General features: G+C 41.5%; 1 protein-coding gene across 1 annotated transcript in view; it reads left to right on the forward strand.

Moving 5' to 3' along the window:
- sdccag8 (serologically defined colon cancer antigen 8) overlaps positions 1-20,567 on the forward strand; it is a 41,065-nt gene that overhangs the window by 218 nt on the left and 20,280 nt on the right. Inside the window, exons 2-13 of the mRNA XM_023963790.1 lie at positions 803-961; positions 2,404-2,489; positions 2,608-2,715; positions 2,797-2,919; positions 4,735-4,809; positions 5,508-5,572; positions 5,656-5,856; positions 5,930-6,068; positions 6,177-6,329; positions 6,511-6,645; positions 7,694-7,810; positions 8,488-8,630. Of these exons, the coding sequence (XP_023819558.1) occupies positions 803-961; positions 2,404-2,489; positions 2,608-2,715; positions 2,797-2,919; positions 4,735-4,809; positions 5,508-5,572; positions 5,656-5,856; positions 5,930-6,068; positions 6,177-6,329; positions 6,511-6,645; positions 7,694-7,810; positions 8,488-8,630 (1,504 nt within the window). The remainder of the gene's footprint in view (positions 1-802; positions 962-2,403; positions 2,490-2,607; positions 2,716-2,796; positions 2,920-4,734; positions 4,810-5,507; positions 5,573-5,655; positions 5,857-5,929; positions 6,069-6,176; positions 6,330-6,510; positions 6,646-7,693; positions 7,811-8,487; positions 8,631-20,567) is intronic.

Genomic DNA, 20,567 nt, shown 5'->3' on the forward strand with positions numbered 1-20,567 from the left:
AACAATTCTTGATCATTTAGCAGCGGTAGCTACGTTTCCTTGGCTTTAGCTAATTTTGATATTAAAATTATGAGCTTCGATTTCGAGCTAAATTATATAGAATAAAAAGTTGATAGCTGTCTGTAGCTACTAGACATTAATTGAAATATGTTTCCTAGTATAAGTACTTAAATAAATTAAGATAAATCAATCTATCAATTATTTCATATGATTAATATTAATGTTAAGGCCTGTGATACTAGTTAAATCCCAAATATGTAAGTGTATCAGAATTATGTTGATCTCAACTACACCAATATTTTCTAAGTTCCAAAACTAAGCTGCTTTTTTTCTTTATTTCTTATTTTTTAATAAGTATACTTTAAAAAGTATTTAATGCTTAAGTGATACATTTCTAAGGTACCCTTTAATGTTTAAATCTTTAGAGGTTCAGTTGGGAGGTCAAAAGTAACATTTTCTTAATAAATTGATGAAGTAGAAGAGGTGGACTCTAAATGGATGACAGCAAAACATGAAACACTCAAGAATTGATGTTCAAGTTGTGTGTTTTGTTTGCTAATATGAATCAAATCTGTTTAATTTTTTTAGTTGTTCTTTTTAGTTTGACTTTAGTGTGCAAAAAAACTATTTAAAGACAATGTATTTTTTTTAACATCTTTTTCTTGAGGTTTTAAATGACAGTCTTACTTTTGACTCTGCTTTAATGTGCAAGTTAAAATACTGTCCACAAACACAACAGTTCATTTTTATGAAAAAGGGGATGATAGAGTATGTTATGTGTGTGTGTGTGTGTGTTCTGCAGAATGGGCCAACCACAGCATCCAAGAGTTGAGCAGCACTCTGGAGCAGCTCAGCCATGAAGGCGAGGATGTTGGACGCAGGGATGGTCGCCACGAGATGATGATGATGGCAGAGGAAGATGGCATGGCTGCAAGAAGTCAAAAGACTCAGAGTGAAGCAGGTGACAATGTCAGTTGTCTTGACTGGAGAACATAAAACATGTAAAAAATTAAAAAAGCAAGAGCAACAGTTTAATTGTGCTATCCTATGGGGTCCAGATGACCCGATCCTTACATTGACGTGTTATCCCTACCATGACAAAGGTGGATAAATGTGAAGAGGATTTCATGTAATTAGGGGTGTGACGATAACCGCATCATCGCACTTTTTTTTTTTCTTTAAAGTTCTGCATATGGTGCGTGATTGGAACTATAATAAACATATTAAACACATTCATCTTTGCTGATAATTTACTTTTTCTGCTAGTCCTGTGTTCAAACTGCAAGGGTTTCTGGGGAAAACCTTTTATTAGTGTTGTCCTTCACTCCCTGCACCGCTCCTCTCACTCCCTCTTTGAGCCGCACACGGCTCCCTCTTCTCACACACACACTTGTGCGGTTTCAGAAGCCTCCTGCCCCGTGTTCTTCATGGGTGTCAGGCTTCACGGCTACCGGAAAGGTGACAAAGTGTCTGCAGTCTGTTTATTACTGGGCAATAAATAATATTCAGAGAAGATGTCTGTACCAAAGAGCACAGGTGAAGCCTCGCTTGCAGCTCGAGAGCGGTCCACTGCAGAAGAATCAACACGCACCCCCAACACACTCGTGCGCTCCTTCCTCCTACACACAGAGCACGCTCACACATACACACATTCATTCTACAACACCTATATAGCTAATTACAATTACTGCGTTGTAATTGTATTTATTTCCAACGTGGCCGCTGGGGGATTTTGTGTTTTTTTTGGGGGGGGGGGGGGGGGGGGGGGGGGGCTGTGGTTCACCGCGACACCGCGTCCCCTGCTCCTGCTGGTTCATCACCGTGGTGATCAAAAATCCCACACCGTCACAGCTCTACATCTCTACATGTAATCCATAGACACCAGTGAAGATCACAAATCATTGAAGAAAAATGGTTTATTGCACCGTCTTGTGGGTCTAGATGACCCAACTCCCAATGTTAAAGTGCCTAGAATAACACAAGGGTTACGCAAGAATAAGTTCAATAGGTACTTGTTGAATTTGAATTGAACAAAAAGGATTTTGAGCATTATTTTCAATATTTTAGAGTTTTGCAGAATCTTTTAGATTGGGTGACATTATAAGCTTGTTACCTTATCAATGCTTTTTATTCCCTTCTGATTTTATAAGCTTGCCAAATAAAAAGTAGAAACATACACCAAAAATCATGAAGAGAAAATTTCTCATTTAAATGAAATGTTTTCCTTGAAGGAAGCTATACATGGTCAGTAATATACCGGTAAGATAAAAACTATTTGTAGTTATAATCCTAGTCTTAAGAATTCACTGGTTCATAATTAAACTTGAATAAAACAAAAAAATCAATGTTTTTTCTGGTTTACGTCTGCATGATTTTTGTTTTCTGCTCCTTTCGGGTGTTTAGTTAACCAGCTGAAGAGTCTTCTGTTGAAGCAGGGCAAAGAAATCCCTCCACCTCCTCTACCTTCAGGGAAAAAGTCTCCAGCAAAGGTAAAACATGCAGCTTTAACAAATATATTATGTAATCATCTGACATCATGCAATTCATGATGAATATTTGTCATTTCATATGGTTTTCTTGTCCTGTTTTGTTGTCCTCATCCTTTAGAGATTACAGCAGGATTCCAGTTTGCCCTCTTCTCAGGATTTAGTTCCCACGGTCCAAAACCAATCACAATACATTCAGCATCTGGAAGCTGAGATCAAATTCTGCAAGGTTTATTTTTTAACAAATACGTTTTACTCTTTGGTCGTTTGTGAGAGCTCCCTGTGACCATTGATGGTTGTTTGTGTGCAGGAGGAGCTTCAGGGAATGAAACAGCGGGTCAGAGTGGTGGTGGTGGAAAACGAGAAGCTGCAGTCCAAGCTCAAGTCCAAAAGTAGGGAGGAATGTGTCGAACCAACAAGTCAAAACTCTACGGTAATCTGAAAGAGCATTGGTATTGCTTCCGTTCATTCTTAATATAATATCCAGCCAAAAAGCATCTCAGCATATGAATATTAAATGAATGCATTTGGTTCTGCTACTTCAGAGGAAACTGCAGAGGTACACCCAAAACCCTTTACAGCAACCCAATGTTATAGTTGTTTCATAACATTCTTTTAACTATTTATTTTACCCATAAAATAATATCTCGTTTGCCACACACAGTGATGAAAGTCTTCCGGGAATTCCCGGAAATCCGGGTTTTTGAGCAAACCGAACGTACTTTCCGGGAAATAAAGACCTGATCTCTACGGACAAATCGCTTTCCGGATTAAAAAATGGTCTGAAATCAGCTAATTTTAGCTTTATTTTCTATATTTCTCCGCAGATCGCTTCCTCTATGGTCGTGGCCATATCTCGTCTTCCCGGCCTAATTGACCAATGACGGGACGTTTTAGTTGCTTTCGGATGCGTCGACGGGTCTGATTGGCTCTGTCTGCACCACGTGGTCAGCGTGACTTGCTTCCCTAGAGACCAAAACTGGCGGACCCACGCTAAACTTTCACAAACACATCTGAAGAGTTTGCCATCAAATTTGTGTTAAAATAATGGCAGGCATCGTCATTATTGAGCGTGGTCACGACCTCAGTTGTGAGAAGACGATAAAAAACAAATTGAAGTGGTCTTGGCTGGAAAAAAAAGATTTTTAAGGTAGTGTAGGTCAAATACTTTTTTGTGTAAAATAATCTCAAAACCACATTTTGAAATAATTTCAATTTTAGTTTTGAGTTTCAGTTTTTATTTTGAATACATTTCTTTATCTAATTTATTAGTATTTCCTAATTACCATGATTTAGTTCAGTATAGTTGACATTAATTATAAGTATTTGATGGTTTGGACCCGCACTCCCTTAAAAAATAATGTTTACAATGTTTAGTTTAGTTTGTATGTTTGTTTTGATATTTCCCAGATTACTTAGTATTGGTGTTAAAGAATTGATGTATTATGTTATAGAATTATAGTTTAAAGCAGATCCCATATTTTGATGTAATTATAGTTTGAGAAAACAGTGCAAGTGGATGTTGTACATCAGTCATTTCTAAAGCAGAAATAATGTATAAATAACTGAGGTATTTTCATAGAATATCATAGTTACTGGTGTTCTTTTTGCCATTTGGGGCTTTGATGTTACTATATTTTAGCAATTGTATGTTTTGCAGCTTTAAGGAAAAGCGTAGATTGTAGGATTGTGTTACTTTGAGCAATTTTCCAAATTCTTTTTTAGGACCAGCAAGTCCTTAATGGAGAGTCAAACTAGGGGTTTGAATGACAAATCATGATGCTCCAATTAGTCTTAGTTTCTTGATAAAGAAGTGAATAACTAGCTGCCAGAATGCACCAGAATGCATCTAAGACCACGTATTTTTCCAAAATTTCGCTCTGTGCCCGCCATATCGCTCAAAGAAAAGTTCAGGGATTTTTTCCTTACCTGACTTTCATCACTGCACACAGATGTGATGCAGGTCACCAATAGGCATTCATTTGAAAAGTAAATTCACTTCAGCTTATTTTAAAAAATATCACAATGCATATTCAGTTTTTTTGGTCTGTTTTGTTAAACATGTAGTTTCCCAGTAATTTACTTTTTTTTTTACCAGGTGCTGTGTTTGATTAAGTATAAAACCAAAACCTGTATTTTAGCACATTTGTTTAACTCTACCCATTTCTGTTCTGTTTTATTTGTCAAATGAATTTCAGAGGTAAATGGAAATGTTAAGGATTTTCAAAGAACACATGATCTTCCTCAGGTGACTGAGCACAGCTCTGTTGCAGAGCAGCGTGTGCTGCAGAGGCTGGAGAGCAACACATGGAGGAATGAGATGGTGAGCAGGACTCAGCTCTTCTCTTCTGTTTTTTTAAATATGGTTAATGGAAGGTCTCCAGTCCATATCCGGTATGGAACCTAAAATTTAATGATTAAAAATAGTCATTTGCAGACTTTTTGTTTTTCTGGAACACAGGGGACACTAAGAGTTTATTTCAGTTTTTCTCTTCACATTTAAAATAAAATACATGAATACAAACTAAAAAACGTGTTATGGAGTAGACAGATTCCTCCCCCTTTCCTTTTTTCATTTGTGAAGAAAAAAACGATGAGCTTTTCCAACTAACTCACTTTTTCAAAGACGCTAAAATATGAAACAAACGCAGGTAGTTTACCATAGAGCCCAATACAGAGAATACTCTCATCTTTTAGATTGACTGATTGTATGACATTTGAGTAGTTGGATCACAGGACACAGATTCATTTATAGTGTCTCTATCTTTTGTTTTGATTCCGTTCAGCAAATGTTCAAAGGCAGTTTTTGATTTCTTGATTTTCAGTCACTTTTATTTTTTAAGCTTCAGGTTATTGCAGTGATCATTGTGAGTTTTTTCTTTTTCTTTTAGAGGAACCCCAACAATTGAGTCAACAGCTTTATCTTGTTGTGAAGTTGACGTCATTCGGTTAATTTTTTGTAGTTCCATTCACTTCTTTCTAGTGTTTTTAAAGTTACAATCAGGCCTTTGTGTTCCTTAGAAACAGCTGAAACTGATCTACCAGGCCCAGATTGAGAGCTTGGAATGTCAGGTTCTTTCTCTCAGGTCAGTACTTCAAAGCCTAACAGGGATCATCATTTTTCCTCATCTCTGACTACCTTTATCATAAATGTTGCTTCTGCAAACAGGAAAGATTTGTCAGTGAGTCAGAAGGAGTGTGAGGAGGTGAAGGTTCGTCTAAGACACAAGGAAAAGCAGGCTGCAGAGGTGCTGAAGACTGATGGAGCTCCCCGCGTGGCCGGACTGTGTCTGAACTGTGCACAGCATGAGGCCGTGCTGGCTGAGACCCACACAAATCTGCACGCCCAGGCCGTAGACAGGCTCACAAAGTGCGTGATGACAAAAACACTCACAATTGGTTTAGCCTCTCTGCAGTTTTCAATGCAGTCTTGCTTTCTACAGGGAACGTGATGAATTGCTGGCAGCTATGTGTGCTTTGCGATCAAGTCAACAAGAGGCGCAGCAGAGAGAGTGGACAGCCTGCCTCCAGGTCAAACAGGCCATTGAGATGGCAGAAGAAGCTAATCTGCATAAAGCTAAGGTCAGAGAAAACAGACAGGCTTTCATGGATTTGGGGGTCATTTATTTTGAAAGATTACTTTAAGTTGAAGCTAAGATGGTTTCCTCCTGTTGTTGGGGAATCGTGCAGGTTGAGGTGCAGTGTGAGCAGCTAACTAGGGAACTTGCTCGGCACCGGGAACAGCTGACCAGAGAAGCCCATGCGTTACAGCAGAGGTTGGCTGCAGCCAGAGAGGAAGGCCGAGTTCAGGCCCGCACTCAAAAAGAAGAGCTGACACGCACAGTGAGTCCTTTTCCAAGATGGAAAACTCAAATATGTAGTTATAATATCCTAGATTGTCCACCAGATTCCACCATGGAGGTGGCATTCATTATAAATCACCTGCCACTCCCTGTAACCTCACTTGAGGCTCCAAGAAGCTACTTTAGCATGGTTTCCTCTGAGGTCCATCTTCTTTTGACAGATCTCCAGCCTCTCTCAACGTGTCGCAGAGTTGGAAGGACAATTGGAGAGAGCACACAGAGACAGGGCTTCACTGTCTGCAGAGCTGGACGGGGTTCTCAGCAAACTTACCAATCAGGAACAAGAAAATACAAAGGTAAGTAGGTAAATCATCTGTTGTTAATTTCTTTTTGTTGAAGCATGGTACAGAAATCTGAATGGTGTTTTATAACTTTAAAAAAAACTATAGAAGGGCAACACATAATTTTTCTAGATGATGTTTATAGATGATGTTCTGTTTTGACATATCAGATCCTTTTACTGTAGGTGTGACAAACCACAAATGCAGTACTTATGGATTCAAACAAACTCAGTTGCAACACTATTTCAACTTTGACCTTTTTTCCTTGTGCAATATTGTTATTAAAGCACTTTTTGGAGTTAATGCCAAAATATGTTACAAAAAGCTATTTGTCCTGTTGTTTGTGTAATACATACACTTTCAACTATATTGGCAATGTTTTTGTATTTCTTTGTGTTAGAGTTCACATTATAGTTGGTGATGACACAGTTGTTAGGGAGAAAATTTCCAATTGGGACTTCATGTCATAAACGTTACTAACCCCTGTTCTAAGTCATACCTACAAAGTTTTTTTAAAACTGCATTTTATCATCTGCTTGTGGTTTTGCATAAAGAAACATTCAGCTTAATTGCTTAATTTTCTCTATATATGTCCTCCATCATGAGAAAAATCCCACAAGAACAAGTTAAAACCACTGAAAACACCATTTTCAACAGAGCACAAATGATCACTTCTATCTACTTGTAATGCTTTTCTAATGCCACTGGGTGGCAGCAGGTAACCAGTTTTCCTTTTGGTCTTTCATCAATTCCTAACTCATTTCTGCTGAACTTAGTTTCAGTTATTACACATTTCAAACACAGACAAGAACATGTCTGGATGTGTTTGATTATTGCATAAATGAGTGAATATGAATGAAGCATCTTTAATTGAAGCCACCATGTTCAGATAAAGTCGTTTTTTTACACCTCACTTTAGCAATGGAGACGTCACCTTGAGTATTACTCTTTTAATGTTTGGGTTTCTGGTCAGTAAAAGCATATTCAGACTAATAATATAGGTAAGTAGTCAGAGAATGCTGAAGCAAAGCACTCAATTCATTGTTTTTAATGTCATCTTCAGGTTTGCGTGGATCTTCGTCATCAACTCAGTCAGGCCATCCTGAAGAAAGAGGAGGCAGAGAGAGAGCTCAGACAACTCAACGCCAAAACCAGCCAACAGATGGAAAAAGCTGCTCTGGTACTTTATGTCTGCTTGGCTTGTGTAGAGTTTTCCAAAAATATAATATATAATTTTTTTGTTAAATAAAACTACAAAACCACCAATTATATGACCCCATTTTATTTCTAATAAGGAGCAGATTCTATGAAACATAAAAAAGTATATTTGAAAATGTCAAACATGTAATACAATGTTTAATCATTTCTAAGGAATACATTTTTAAAAAGTAAAAAGCATTTCACATACACTTTTATTTATAGCAACATTTTTTTTTTTACATTGTGATTGAAGATGAAAAAATATTTGCCTTTTAACCCAAAAATGTAAAATTCTTGAATCAAAATTTCACATGGGTGTTCTTATTGCTTGAAAAACTTTATAGTAAAATATTTGAAAATTTAATTTAATATTTAATTTTCTAAGGGACGACTATTTAAATTTGTATTAATCAATTTTTAGGCTCATAATATTTTTTAGACATGTTTAAAATGGATATGCATATTTTTTAAAATGTTATAAACATTTCATAGAAAAGAATGGTCCAATTAGACTGGTAATGTTTCCTGTCCTCTTTAGTCATTACATACAAAAGTGTAAATGTTTTTAAATTTGTGTTTGAGAGCATAACGTGAGTTCTGAAAGTTTTTTTTTTTTCCTCCTCCGCTGTCATCTGTTCTTCCGTACCTGCGGGGCAGGAAGTGGAAAGGCTGAACTCAGAGCTGGTTGGCTGTCGCCAGCATCTGGAGGTGGTCCAAAAGGATGGGGGCCAATGGCAGGCCGAAGCCCTGAGCCTAGCAGAACAGCTGGCAAATGCCCAGCGCCAACTGCACCTCACCAGGTAGTACCTAATCTTATTATACATGCCACCACACTCACACACACATTCATGCACACGTGCACACACACATGCACACAGCGCTCCCCTCTGCCCAGCTCCTGCCCAGCTCAGTCCAGTCCAGTTCAGACCCACACACCAACTGTACCGCACCAGGTAATGGCTAATCCTATTATACAAGCCACACACACATGAACAGCCCCCCGCGCCACTGAGGGAAGGTCCCGGTACCAACTGGACCGCACTAGGTCACCTCTAATCCTGTTAAGCATGCCACAACATAAGGTAACACACACAAACACACTGCCCGTTCTGTGCCACCAAGGCCAGAGCCCGGCCCAGCAGCAGCTCCAGCAGAGCCAAAATGGCGCCTGGGCCTTTCTTCTGTATGTTTGTGAGCGTGGAACACACACAGACACACACACACACACACACACACAACAGTGCGGCTGATGGTCATCGGACAGCCTGGCCTCAGCACCTCCTGCCAGTGCCCTGCGCCCGTCCTCACAGTGGGCACTACCGGCTCTCTCTGTCCTTTCTCTTTGTTTGTGTCTTTGCATCACCCTGTCTCATATTTTCCTGGCCCCCCTTCATTATTTCATATGTTCTTCTTGTACTCTCCAACATGTTTATCCTCCATCATTTCTCAACCTCCAGCTTCTTTTCATTTCCTCCTCAAGTGTCCACCTCAGGAACGGCCCCTTTGCATTTTCTTCTCATTTTTTCAACATTCTTTCTTCTACTTTTCTTTTTTTTGACTCTTTCTTGTCATCCACTGCCCCCCCCCCCCCCCCCCCCCCCCCCCAAAAAAAAAAAAAAAAAAAAAAAACACCATTGTCTGCCAAGGCCATGCCTGTCCATGCCAGCCGCTCAGGGCTCACTCTCACCCCCGCTGCCCACAGCCGAGGTGTTTGAGATGAGCACAGATGTGGCGGCGATGCCCTGTGGCTCTGGAGACTGCGGGATGCAAGTTTGTGTAATCTGTGTGTTTGCTTTTGTGTCCCCTTGGCAGTGTGTGTGTGTTTGTGTCCGTTGCTTGGTCTGGCTCTGATCTGTGTTTAAGTGTTTGTTTGTCAGACAGCCAGCTCTCCGGCTGCACGCTGGACCGTTTGAAAGATGAGGCCAGAGCGGTTTTGGGTTTAGACGTGTGTTCCAGAGCCAGCTGTGGAGAATGACATCCCCATTGATCGCACTGCTCCATGTCTTTGACCTCTGTTGGAGAAGCTGCTAAACTGGAAGATTGTTACAATATCAAAGGCTTTATATCCATTAAAATTCATTTTTCCTGGTTTTATTGCTCTTACATGTAAAACAGAGGGCTGTACATGTGTTGGTCCACAGCTGCATGCTCTCTCATTTTTAGCTGTGGTCATTAGCTGTCTCTTCTCGCATGAACATGTTGATTTTGAATCCTTTTTCTAAAAAGTGTCAGAAACTTCAGTAAAGGTATAAAAAAGACATAAGTCAAGCAAAGAGCACAAAACACTTAATGCTCTTATTTTTTTACCCATATTTTTGTTGTTCTCGATGCAACATTTGAAAACTAGAAGAGCTGTTTTCCTTTATTGTCGTGCCCTCTGTTTATCACTATAGAGGAACGGGTGAGCCTCCACAGCTTTGAAGGGCTGGTCTGTGTTTTCTGGAGAGCTTGAAGGGAGATGCACAGAGCTGGAAGGCCTTGGTACGACCTGCTTTGGAAGGCAGCTCTTTGATTTTCCCCCAACTTTCATGCTGTCCTCCACACGAGGCCTAAATGATCACAGCTCTCCTTTAAAACAGGCGTTTGCTCGATTTCAAACAGCTTTGCTTTCCTTCTTATTTATTAACGCACTCTGTACGTGTAAAATCTGCCAGCAGATGCATTTATTTGGACAATTTTATCATTGTAGTTCCGTGTGCACATCAGCCAAAAGCACATATCTGTACACGCAATTGCGGGCGCACAGATGCAAGCATGCATCCGAGGTCCCTCGGCGGCTGGTGTGCGGTACAGAGCTCCAGGATTGGATCATCAGCCAGCTGTGAGTTGGACAGCCCGGGATCTGTCCTAATCCCCGGCACTCTGTTCGCACCGGCCCTCGCACACGCACACACTCAGCGTCACCCCGGCCCCAGCCCGGCAGAGGGCTTTACCAAGTTTGTTTTGTTTGTTTGGCTTCATCTTTTTTAACTTTTCGCTTTCTCCTCGCCTGCCTCATCCATCTCCATGTTGTGTTCACACATCCCGAAGGCTGCAGCGGAAAGTGCCCGGCATAACTTTGGTTTCAGCTCGTGCCAGATAGCAGTGAGCGAGTTGATAAGTGTTGTCTGCAGTTTGCTCAGACCTGCGTGCTTGCTCCGGGTTGGAAGATCTTCCGCCAGTTCTGTTAGCCCCATAAAATCAGACATCCATGTTCATGAAGGTGTTTGCCAAAGACCGGAGATGGAGTCAGAACTGCTGGGATGCATAATTTTGACTTGGTGAGAACGGAGAACATCTGAAGGTGTGGTCATTGCCGTCTGATGTGTGTTGAATCTGAATTTTCTCTTAGTGAGTAGTATTACAACAAAAATGACAGAAAGAATGTCCTGAGTTGGGATTTCAGGCAAAAAATTGAGACTGACTTATTTTAAAATGTAACCAAGAACAAATCTATCATTTTAGGGACAATATTTAATATTTATTTAATAAAAAAACTACACTGGTCTTGGTTGGAGAACTATTGTGACAGGGAATTCGAAGCTTGTTTGTTTAAGGATAAGAAACTATTTTGAGCCTCAAGCAGTCATAAAGTGTGGGGTTTTAGGGACACTCTCTCCTTTTTGTGACCCTGAACTCGGCAGATGGACGCTTGAAGGCAGCGAGGAAGACAAAGCTTAGGACCAACCGCTGCGACTCTCACGCACAAAGTTCCTGGAACTCCATTAAACGTGTCACGCTGCTGCTGCTCTCTCTGCACCTCAGTTGTAACTCGTGATGGCAAGGTCTGGGAAGGCGGTGAACAGAACTGTGTGTGTGCGCGAAGGCGGAGAAGTGTAAATGAGGAAGGTGAGGCAGCAGATGCCACGTCCCGCCAGAGGCTCGCTTTGAGCAGCGAGTGAAATCTGGGCGCGACAAAACTGCTGCAAACCAACTCGGCAGGAGGCGCTTGTCCAATCATGGCCCGGAATAAAAGGGCTAGGGCGCAACACGGGCTGCTGTTGCTCAGGAGAGGTGGGGGCCATAATGAACCTCCGAGCTCTGCCAGCCAACGCTCACACGTCTGAACACGGCGGCGCTTTTCTACCTGGCATTCAAAGTGTTTAACCACTGTCACGGACACACACGGTCTGCCTCTGCTGCAACTGTGTGTACTCGCACACACGTAAAGTGTGTTCAGTTAGATGAGTGTGTGTGGGAATGTTGTGTGTTGATACCTTTGGGCTACACCTGTGTCTGTGAAGTTTGATGTGTATGTCCCTGACAGCAGAGGGGCAATGCCAGGTATGGGGCTCAGTGTGTGTGTGGGTGTGTGTGTGTGTGTGTTTGTGCGCGCTTGTCTGGTCTGCGGCCATGTTGTTGGGTAGCAGATGGCACCATGGTTGGCAGGGGAGGGGCTGCTTAGCACAACTAATCAGACAGTTACGGATAGGGCAGCTGGGAGGGCCGTCAGCCAGCCGAGTGTGTGTGTGTTTGTGTGTGTGTGTGTGTGTGTACTGTACTACAGAGTGCCATGATGTTGACAGTGGTGGGCCCGTTGGCCCGGCGATGAGACCTTGCCATGTTCCTCTCTCCTCGCTGTCGGAGTGCCCTCTTCCATCCATCCTTCCTCCTCGCCTCCCTCCTTTTTGCTCCTTCGGTTTCTTTTTGCTCACTCTTAAGAAAACTGCTTATTAGACTTTTAAAAGTGTAAGATGTTAGGGACTCGTGATGGTAAAAAAAAGACATGTTTTAGTTTAAAATTCAGCCTCAAATGTGATTTCTTAAACAAGAACATTTCTGTTGCTACTTTCTGACACTGATGGAGGCTAGCTTGTTAAAATCCTGCAGCATCACTTGTAAAACCACAAACAAACAGCGATGGGACTCCTAATCAGACCTAATTAAGTAGATTTTGTTTTCCCCTTGCTTATCTTACTGCCAGATCTTAAACAAAGTGTTCCTGACAGCTTTAACAGACCTAAATGAGTTCTTGCAATCGAAATGAGTCATAGCAGGTTCTGGTTTAAATGTCACATTTGTTGGTGGATTTTATTTCTAAAGTTTTGCTAAAAATGTGAATAAAAGTAAAGTTTCTGTTTCATTAAATGCTTAAAAAACTCATTCCAGAACTTGTTGGTTTAAAAATGATGTAAAGGTTTCGAGCCACCTTGGTGTAGTCGCAGAAACCAGACGCCGTTTTTCAAGAAAAGACAGAACATCGTAACATCTGAGTGATGGAATGAAGCTTTGAGAAACAGATTCAGTTGGTTTCAGATTGGAATGAAGTAGATGTAGTGAAGGACTGAAGATTTGTGTCACATGATCAGTTGCGTATTCTTGCTACATCAGACGGTATGAGGCCATCCCAGAGTGCTGCTTCCCGTCTGTTCTTACATTTCCAGGCATTTGTTTAGTATAAAACAAATGTTTATTGTCTGCGTCAAAATAAATTCAAAGATCCACGACTAAAGCTGCTCTATTTTGACCAAAAGAAGAAAAGAAAAAACAACCCAACTGTTATGGTCAATGTTGAGATCACAATTATGTAATGCAGTTACTCACCAATGCTCCATCATGTTGGCCAGGACTGAACACACCAGAGTGACTTACAGTGAGTAAGTCTGGATTTTCCAAAGGGTCAAAAGTGCACAGCTGTCAAGCAAAGGGTGTGTAGAAAAACATGTCTGCAAAATGAATGCTGTATTCCATTATTTCACTGTTTTTCTGTTAGCCTAAAAATCTTCTTTTTAAAGATTAGGGCTGCACAAGAAATCACAAACGTATTGTCATTGTAACATTATTGACAAAGGACAGCATGAATTGCGATAAACGGTTACCATAAATGTGTACATCCATGCTAAAACAATCTTGAAGTACCGTATTTTCCAGACTATAAGTCGCCCTTTTTTTCATAGTTTTGCAAGGGGTGTGACTTATACTCCGCAGCGACTTATATTTGAAATAAATTGAAATAAATACATTTTTAACCCTCCTGTTATGTTCATTTGTGAGGAACAGAGATGACGTTCCTCAATTTGATGTATGAGGTATGTTAAGTGTTAAGAGTATGTTGAGTGACTCAGAGAATCAGCAAACTTTTTTTTACAGTAAGATCTTGAAGGCTAACAACATAACATTCTATTTTCCAATGATTTCATAGATTCAGAAATGCAATAAAAATGACAACTGTTTCTACAAATACAGGATGAAAACAGAGTATTAGTTAGTTGGCCAATGATGCTTCATGAAAAGAATAAATAAATAGGTTTGAGAAAGAATTACTGTGAAATTATCAAATCAAATCAAATTCAAATTCAAATTTTATTTGTCACACACACAATCATACACCGTACAATGTGCAGTGAAATGCTTAGGCGACCGCCCGCGACCTCAAACAAAGAAAGAATATCAATATGAAAATAGATATAAAATATAAAAACATAAAAACAGAATGTCCGAATGAGTGCAAATATGCTCTAAAGTGACATATGTGAAAGTGGCTTGTGTGTATATTATGAGATATTATGAGATAAACAGTCTGCTATGATTGTGTCGTATGAGGTTGTGCAAGTTATTAGTTCTTGGTCTCAGATTTTGTCAAATAAATTTCCCGTCAAAATGCGACTTATAGTCCAGTGCGACTTATCTGTGTTTTCTTCTACTTTAAAATGCATTTTTGGGCTGGTGCGACTTATACTCCGCAGCGACTTATAGTCCGGAAATACGGTATTTATCAAAGAAATGGAGCCCTTTTTGCATTTGATCAATCAGTTGGAGCCCTTTTATGTTAAATGACCGCCTCTGCTGTAGACGAGGGTCATTTAGAATATGATCAAAGTTATGATGATTTTTATTTAAATGAAACTGTTGCAGTCAAGTGGAAAGGATTTTTTAGTTGGTTTTTGTTTTGCCTTCAGAATCGCAACTACTGTCATTGCATTATTGATCACTAAGTTGTCCTCATAATCTCCAGCCCTATCCAAGATTTGTTTTTTTTTAAATAATACTGATTTTTACAGCCGAAGTTGGGATAGCAGTTTGGTTTCTTCCTATCACTTTAGGTGTTAAATGACATAAAGGAAGCCTCCTCCCTACATCATCTGGCCTTATCTAAACTCTCTGTTTTCCATTGCCATAGCACTATATTTTATGTAATCTTAATTGTCCTAATTAAAGTTCTGATAGCAAACATTCAGCAGAGGATAGTTGTGCACTGCAAGCGGTGGAGTTTTTGAGCCGAGCTGTAATCTGTCCATCCTTTGGGGCTGGGAATGGATAAAATAGACAGATCGCTGACTGTGACACCTCAGGCAAGATGGAGGCAAATCTGTCCGCTACAACTGTTGCCACCCCAGCCAAGTGTGCCCTGGGACACTGGCCTACATACACACACTACTGCTGCAGGACAAAATGAAGGGGAGAGCACCAGCCATCGATCTGCCACTCCCTCGTTACCTGGAAACCTAATCTCTTCCTAAAGTCAGATTTCAAACGATTTCCCATCTATTAAGACTATAATTTAGACTATCTTGAATGCTTGAGGCTTAACTGTTGTGGGATCTCGATGTATATGTTATGTAGTGGATGTGTTTGTGTGTGTGTGTGTGGGTGTGTGTGTGTGTGTGTGTGTGTCATCTGGTCTGCACCGAGCCTTCACACACCCCTGCTGTGTGGGTGGCAGCATCAGCGGCTGTACTGTGCCCACTGCCCACTAGGCACAGCTTTCATCCAACATGACAGAAGCCCTCTTTGCCTCTCCTTTACCCCCCATTCCTCACTTTAAACATTGTTGCTCTTTTACCTGATTGATCTGTCATTTTAGCTTTTCATTTTCCCCCCGTTTTTTTATCCTCCATGAAGAGGTTCTGCGTGGTTTTGTTTTTCTTTTGCTTTTTTGTGACTTTAGAGCTTTGACTGTCTTTGTGTGCATCTTTGCCGTACTGAGTTTTATGGGTAATAAACCAGGGTCCCCATCAGCAGATTGTGCTGGGAGGTGGTCATATAGAAAAACAAAAGGGAGGAGATGAATAAAACCCATGCAGATGAGTTTAAATAATCTGGAACAGACTGTAAGAGAAAGAAGGGGAAAAGAAGAAAAATGGCCTTGAACTGATTTTAGCTTCATTTACCGTTTCTGGAATAAGTCAAAATACAAGTTTGACGAAATTAAGCTTTTTCTGTGAAGATCAATAACTGAAAAGTGAATCAAACGCTGTTTCCACAGTTTGGGCAAAGCAAAAATCTGTGAATTAAAGCAAAGCAAACTGTAAAAATGGTTTATAGTTAATAGATTTTTAAAAACATTATATTTACATTACAATACAAGAACAATTCACTGAGACGTAAATGAAGTTGAATATGTCACAGCTTACATTACTCACAAAGCAAAGTAGAAGATTATTTCTGCTATCAGTTTGCTTTTGCTTGATCTGAAGATTATTAGACTCACTAAAGATCTTTTTGCAACCTGGTGGCACGGCAGTAAAACACAGAATTTTAAAAGAAGGATGGACTGTAGGTGATGTAATAAGGTCATGTGCCCCATTCACTTTCTTTTCCTTTTCAAAAAACAGAACAAACCTGACGGTTGTGAAGTCAGTCTGGGAGCTGAAGGTCCCCTGTCAATAAGGAGATCAATAAGTTTGTAAAAAAAATGTCTAGAGTATCAATAAAAAATGTATACTTAGAGTTAAAGTGATGTTGTAGAATCCAGAATCAAAGTAGTTTCCTTTTCCTTTGCAAAATGTGACTATTAATTTGAAGTAAATGGGGAAAAACCTTTCAAGTACTTTAGCGAAAACAAGGTGTTGAGCTCAGTTTACAACAAGATTCTTAGTTGTTTCTGCACACAGCTTTTGCTTCTGTTAGGTAATGGATGTGAATGTTATTGTGGTGTAATCTGACTGGAATGATTAAGTGGCTCATTTACCTTCTCTCTCAAATGAATTTGAACCTCCATCACTGCTGCATATGTTAACCACATCAATTATTGTGTTGACACCACCAAGGGTTCCTGAGTTTCTGCAATAGGTCAGAATTGGAGCATATTGTATGTGTGCTGTGTGTTTATTTTTGCAAATCTCACAGATGCCTGTGCTGCCAGCCTGCTCTTGCATTGCAAAGTCCATCAGTCTTCTTTGCCAATTAAGGTTTTCAAACTTCTCTCCCTCTATTTGGTGAGGGGATGGATGATGACAGAGGACAATCGGCAGTTAATTACTTCAAAGTGGAGCTGGGATTTTTCTCTGGGGGACTGTGTGCTGCAGCAGCAAATGTTTGCTTCTGAAGGGGTCGTGTCGGTCGGCGTGGAAACGCCTGCACGGAAAGAGTCTTTCCCGCCAGCTAGAGTTCAGCCTAAACTTTTGCGTGTCTGCATTGGCAAGTGAGGACGCATCATTTTCCATTTTTAAACAGTTGCCGTTTTGTGTTTTTCCAAGCGTGCCTTGCTAACCACTGACCTTGGTGTCGATGGGGGGGCTTTAGCGCTCCTTGAAGAAGAAAAGAGGCCTGGGCCGCCCGCTGTAAACAAAGTTGACTTGCCGACAGATGGATTGAATGACAGAGAGGCTAACTGAGCCAGGAGCGCGCCTGGCAGCATCACATTTAGCAAAGAGGGAGGGAGATGGAGAGAAAGGAGGAGAGGGGGGGGGGTTAAGAAGAGGGGAAGGGGGGAGAGGTGGCCAACAGGAGAGGAGGTGTGAACAGGTGCAGGGCCACTGAAGGAAGAACCAGCAGATGGAGAGAGACACAGCCAGTTTAGTTACTGGAGAAAAAGGGGTGGGAGGGAAGGATGGAGGCTGCAGAGGAAAAAAATAGCTCGATCCAGAGACGAGGATGCTCTGGATGAAGATGCAGACAGATAGGTAGGGCTGGGCGCGGACTAAATAAGCAATCTGGCTCGCATCAGGCACCTTCCATGTTTGATGTGTTTGTCTGGTAAAGTGAAACGGTGAGACAGAGGAAAGGTGTCGGAAGGAAGACGAGAGCAAGCGGCTGACTTGCATAACCCTGAGGTTTAATAAAAATGTGCTAAAACACATTGAGGTGTGTGTGACAGCGCTGTGTGAAGCTGTGCAGTCTGCTACACAAAATAACTCAGATGTTTCTGTGTGCAGCATCACAGATACGCTGCACAGCAAATGTTCAATATGTCACTTTATTTTTTCCCCATTGTGCTATCCTCTACTGCTGGCAGAACTGGATAGAGAGGCCTACACACAGAGAACATCTCTGAAGGCCGGAACATTAGACTGTTCCATATTCATGTAGACTGATTGATGCAGTCTATCATAGATGGCTGTGGATCCTCTGGACTCTTTCCACAGGAACGATTGTCGCGGTTTCAGAGCAGATAGATGGGATTTATTTTCGTAAAACACAATCATTTGACTTCAGCCTTGAAACAGGAAAAATCTGTGTTTGACAGTTGAATCTTCTGCTGATTGTTGATGCAAAGGTTAAATTTAAACTATCACAACTCACTTCTGAAGCAGGTTAGCTAAAAATGATGAGAGAAAATCCATAAATCTGTGTTCTTTGATTCATTTTGTTTTCATAAAATCACTTTTTATTCTTAAATATGTATCCTAAAGTTTCTTGAATTATTTGTTTTTTGTTTGCTCACTCCTTTAATATCTTCTCAGTATCTGCAGCCGTCCGTCAGTCACTCTTTGCTGCGAACAGGAGCTTGTTTTCACATGTTTGTGCTGCAGGTTCAGTTCAGTCTGTTCATATGTGTGTTTACTTCACACTTGTCATTACACAACAAAGCCACGGTGTAGAGGCAAATATGTACTTGCACTGATTTGGGAAATTCTTTATCTTCAGTTTGGCCCCCATCGTGTGCTGATTCCACTGTATTTTTGAAGTTTAAATGGGAACTTTCTCCCACAGTGTTCTCATGTGAGTTTTGTTTCTTTGAAGTGTGTTTTTTATTTTTTTAACTTAAGTTTAAACAGCGGTCAGAGTTGTCTGGCGTTGGCGACTCTGACTCCTCCAAGTCAACCGCCTGACTCCAATTTGCGCTCGTTCTCTGATAAACCACGGCATTTGGTGGTTCTGGCGTGGGATGTCGGCTGCACCACGGGGTGCTGCAAACTCTGCGCTTGGTCAGGCCCTGGCACCCCACATCTAATAGGCAACAGCTTGAATAGTGCCCACTTAAGCAGGCAGTATGGACTGGGCTCCATCTTCTTCCCGATCCCTCCAGCCAGCTAGCCAGCCAGCCACCGCCTCTGCCACCTCCCACTTACCCAGCAGCCACTGTACCTGGCTGCAGCCCCAAAGCTATTCCATCCTACCTTAGGTCCCTGGCCCATGCAGCTCTTGCCATACTTATCAAGCTGTCCTACAGAGTACCAGGCCAGGCATACACAAATAGGCCCAGCTAAGAGCAGCCTGAACAGCCTCCTACATCCAAACAAGAGCTCCTGCCACAGGAAGCTTCCTAAATCCCAATCACCAATTAACTGGGAAGCAGATTGTAGCCCAAGGAGAGTGATAGAGCTTCATCTCCACACATTTCACCTCTGCTCCAGCCGTCATCCTAATGCTGCAGGACCTGGCATCCCTCTGACATCCTTCCTCTATTCTCTGTCTTGAATCTTTCATTAGCCGTCTTGCCTCAGCCTTTTCTGTTGCTGGTAGATGTGTTTGGTCATAAGAGGAAATGAACCTCTTTGCTTTCATGTCAATTTAGGCTGCAGCAGAACTTGCTACACCTTACTGGGACTTCATCCCCATCAGTCGCATCCATGTTTGTCCTCCTCTCTCAACTTATTTGGTTGCACTTGTGCATGTTTGTTTAGGAAATTACCAGCCAGATGCCAAATGTTCAGCTCTCCTTCTCTTTGCTTTTCCTGTCTTCACTTTTTGTCACCCTCCTCTTCATCACCACTCTATTGATGACTGCTGGAACTTTCTGGCGGACTGTCTGATGCTAATTGGTGGGTAAACAGGTCTGGTGTGAGCGCCCCCCCCCCCCCCCCCTCCTCCCCCTGTCCTGGTTGCGCTCAAACGCACACACACAGACATGCACAAATACCCGGCCCCCTGGAACCTCTTGCAGGACCAAATGGCTGGCATTGCCTGCCCGCCATCTCCCGCTGAGCCCTGGTGTGCGCTTTGGTGGCTCAGGCTGCTGTTCAAGCCCAGCGGGGGTTCATACACTCACTCACACACTCGTATGAGTACAGACACACACAGGCTCCTTGTGTCCCCTGCACACCCGCCACCCGCTTTCACACCCCAGACAGCAGGACAGCAGGAGAACACACACACACGAAGGAACAGACAGACGCGGTCACTTTAGAGATGCAGGCCAAGCGCTGTAGGGGAGAAAAGTTTTCACTTAAACTGGAGAATTCTCTCTTCATTAGCGCCTTTGGACTTCAGGAAGAGTTCTGTTTATTTGTTCGTATTTTTTTTGTCAAGTCTTTATAGTTTTTCTCCTCTCTCCTTCCTCTGTTGTCTCGGTGTGTTCAGATTCGGTGAAAGTTTAATTCAGGCAGGAACAAGATGTATTATTGTTCACAGATGATGACACCTCAGCTAGGATTCTACCTGACAAATGGATGAAAAGGAACACATTTCTTTTAAAAATTAAACCACTCCAGATGGACTATAAAATACAAAATCTTAAAAACGTGTAAATTTCCAGCCTTTTTGTTAATCTTTTACTTCAAGCAGTCAGTGGCAGCTTTTTTCTGTCAAGGGTTGACTCACTAGCCTCAAACTCTTTTTATTCCCCTTATTCTTTGTCTACTTCTAACCTGGAC

Source organism: Oryzias latipes, chromosome 15 (assembly GCF_002234675.1).
Source record: "Oryzias latipes chromosome 15, ASM223467v1".
In the NCBI taxonomy this organism is placed as follows: domain Eukaryota; kingdom Metazoa; phylum Chordata; class Actinopteri; order Beloniformes; family Adrianichthyidae; genus Oryzias; species Oryzias latipes.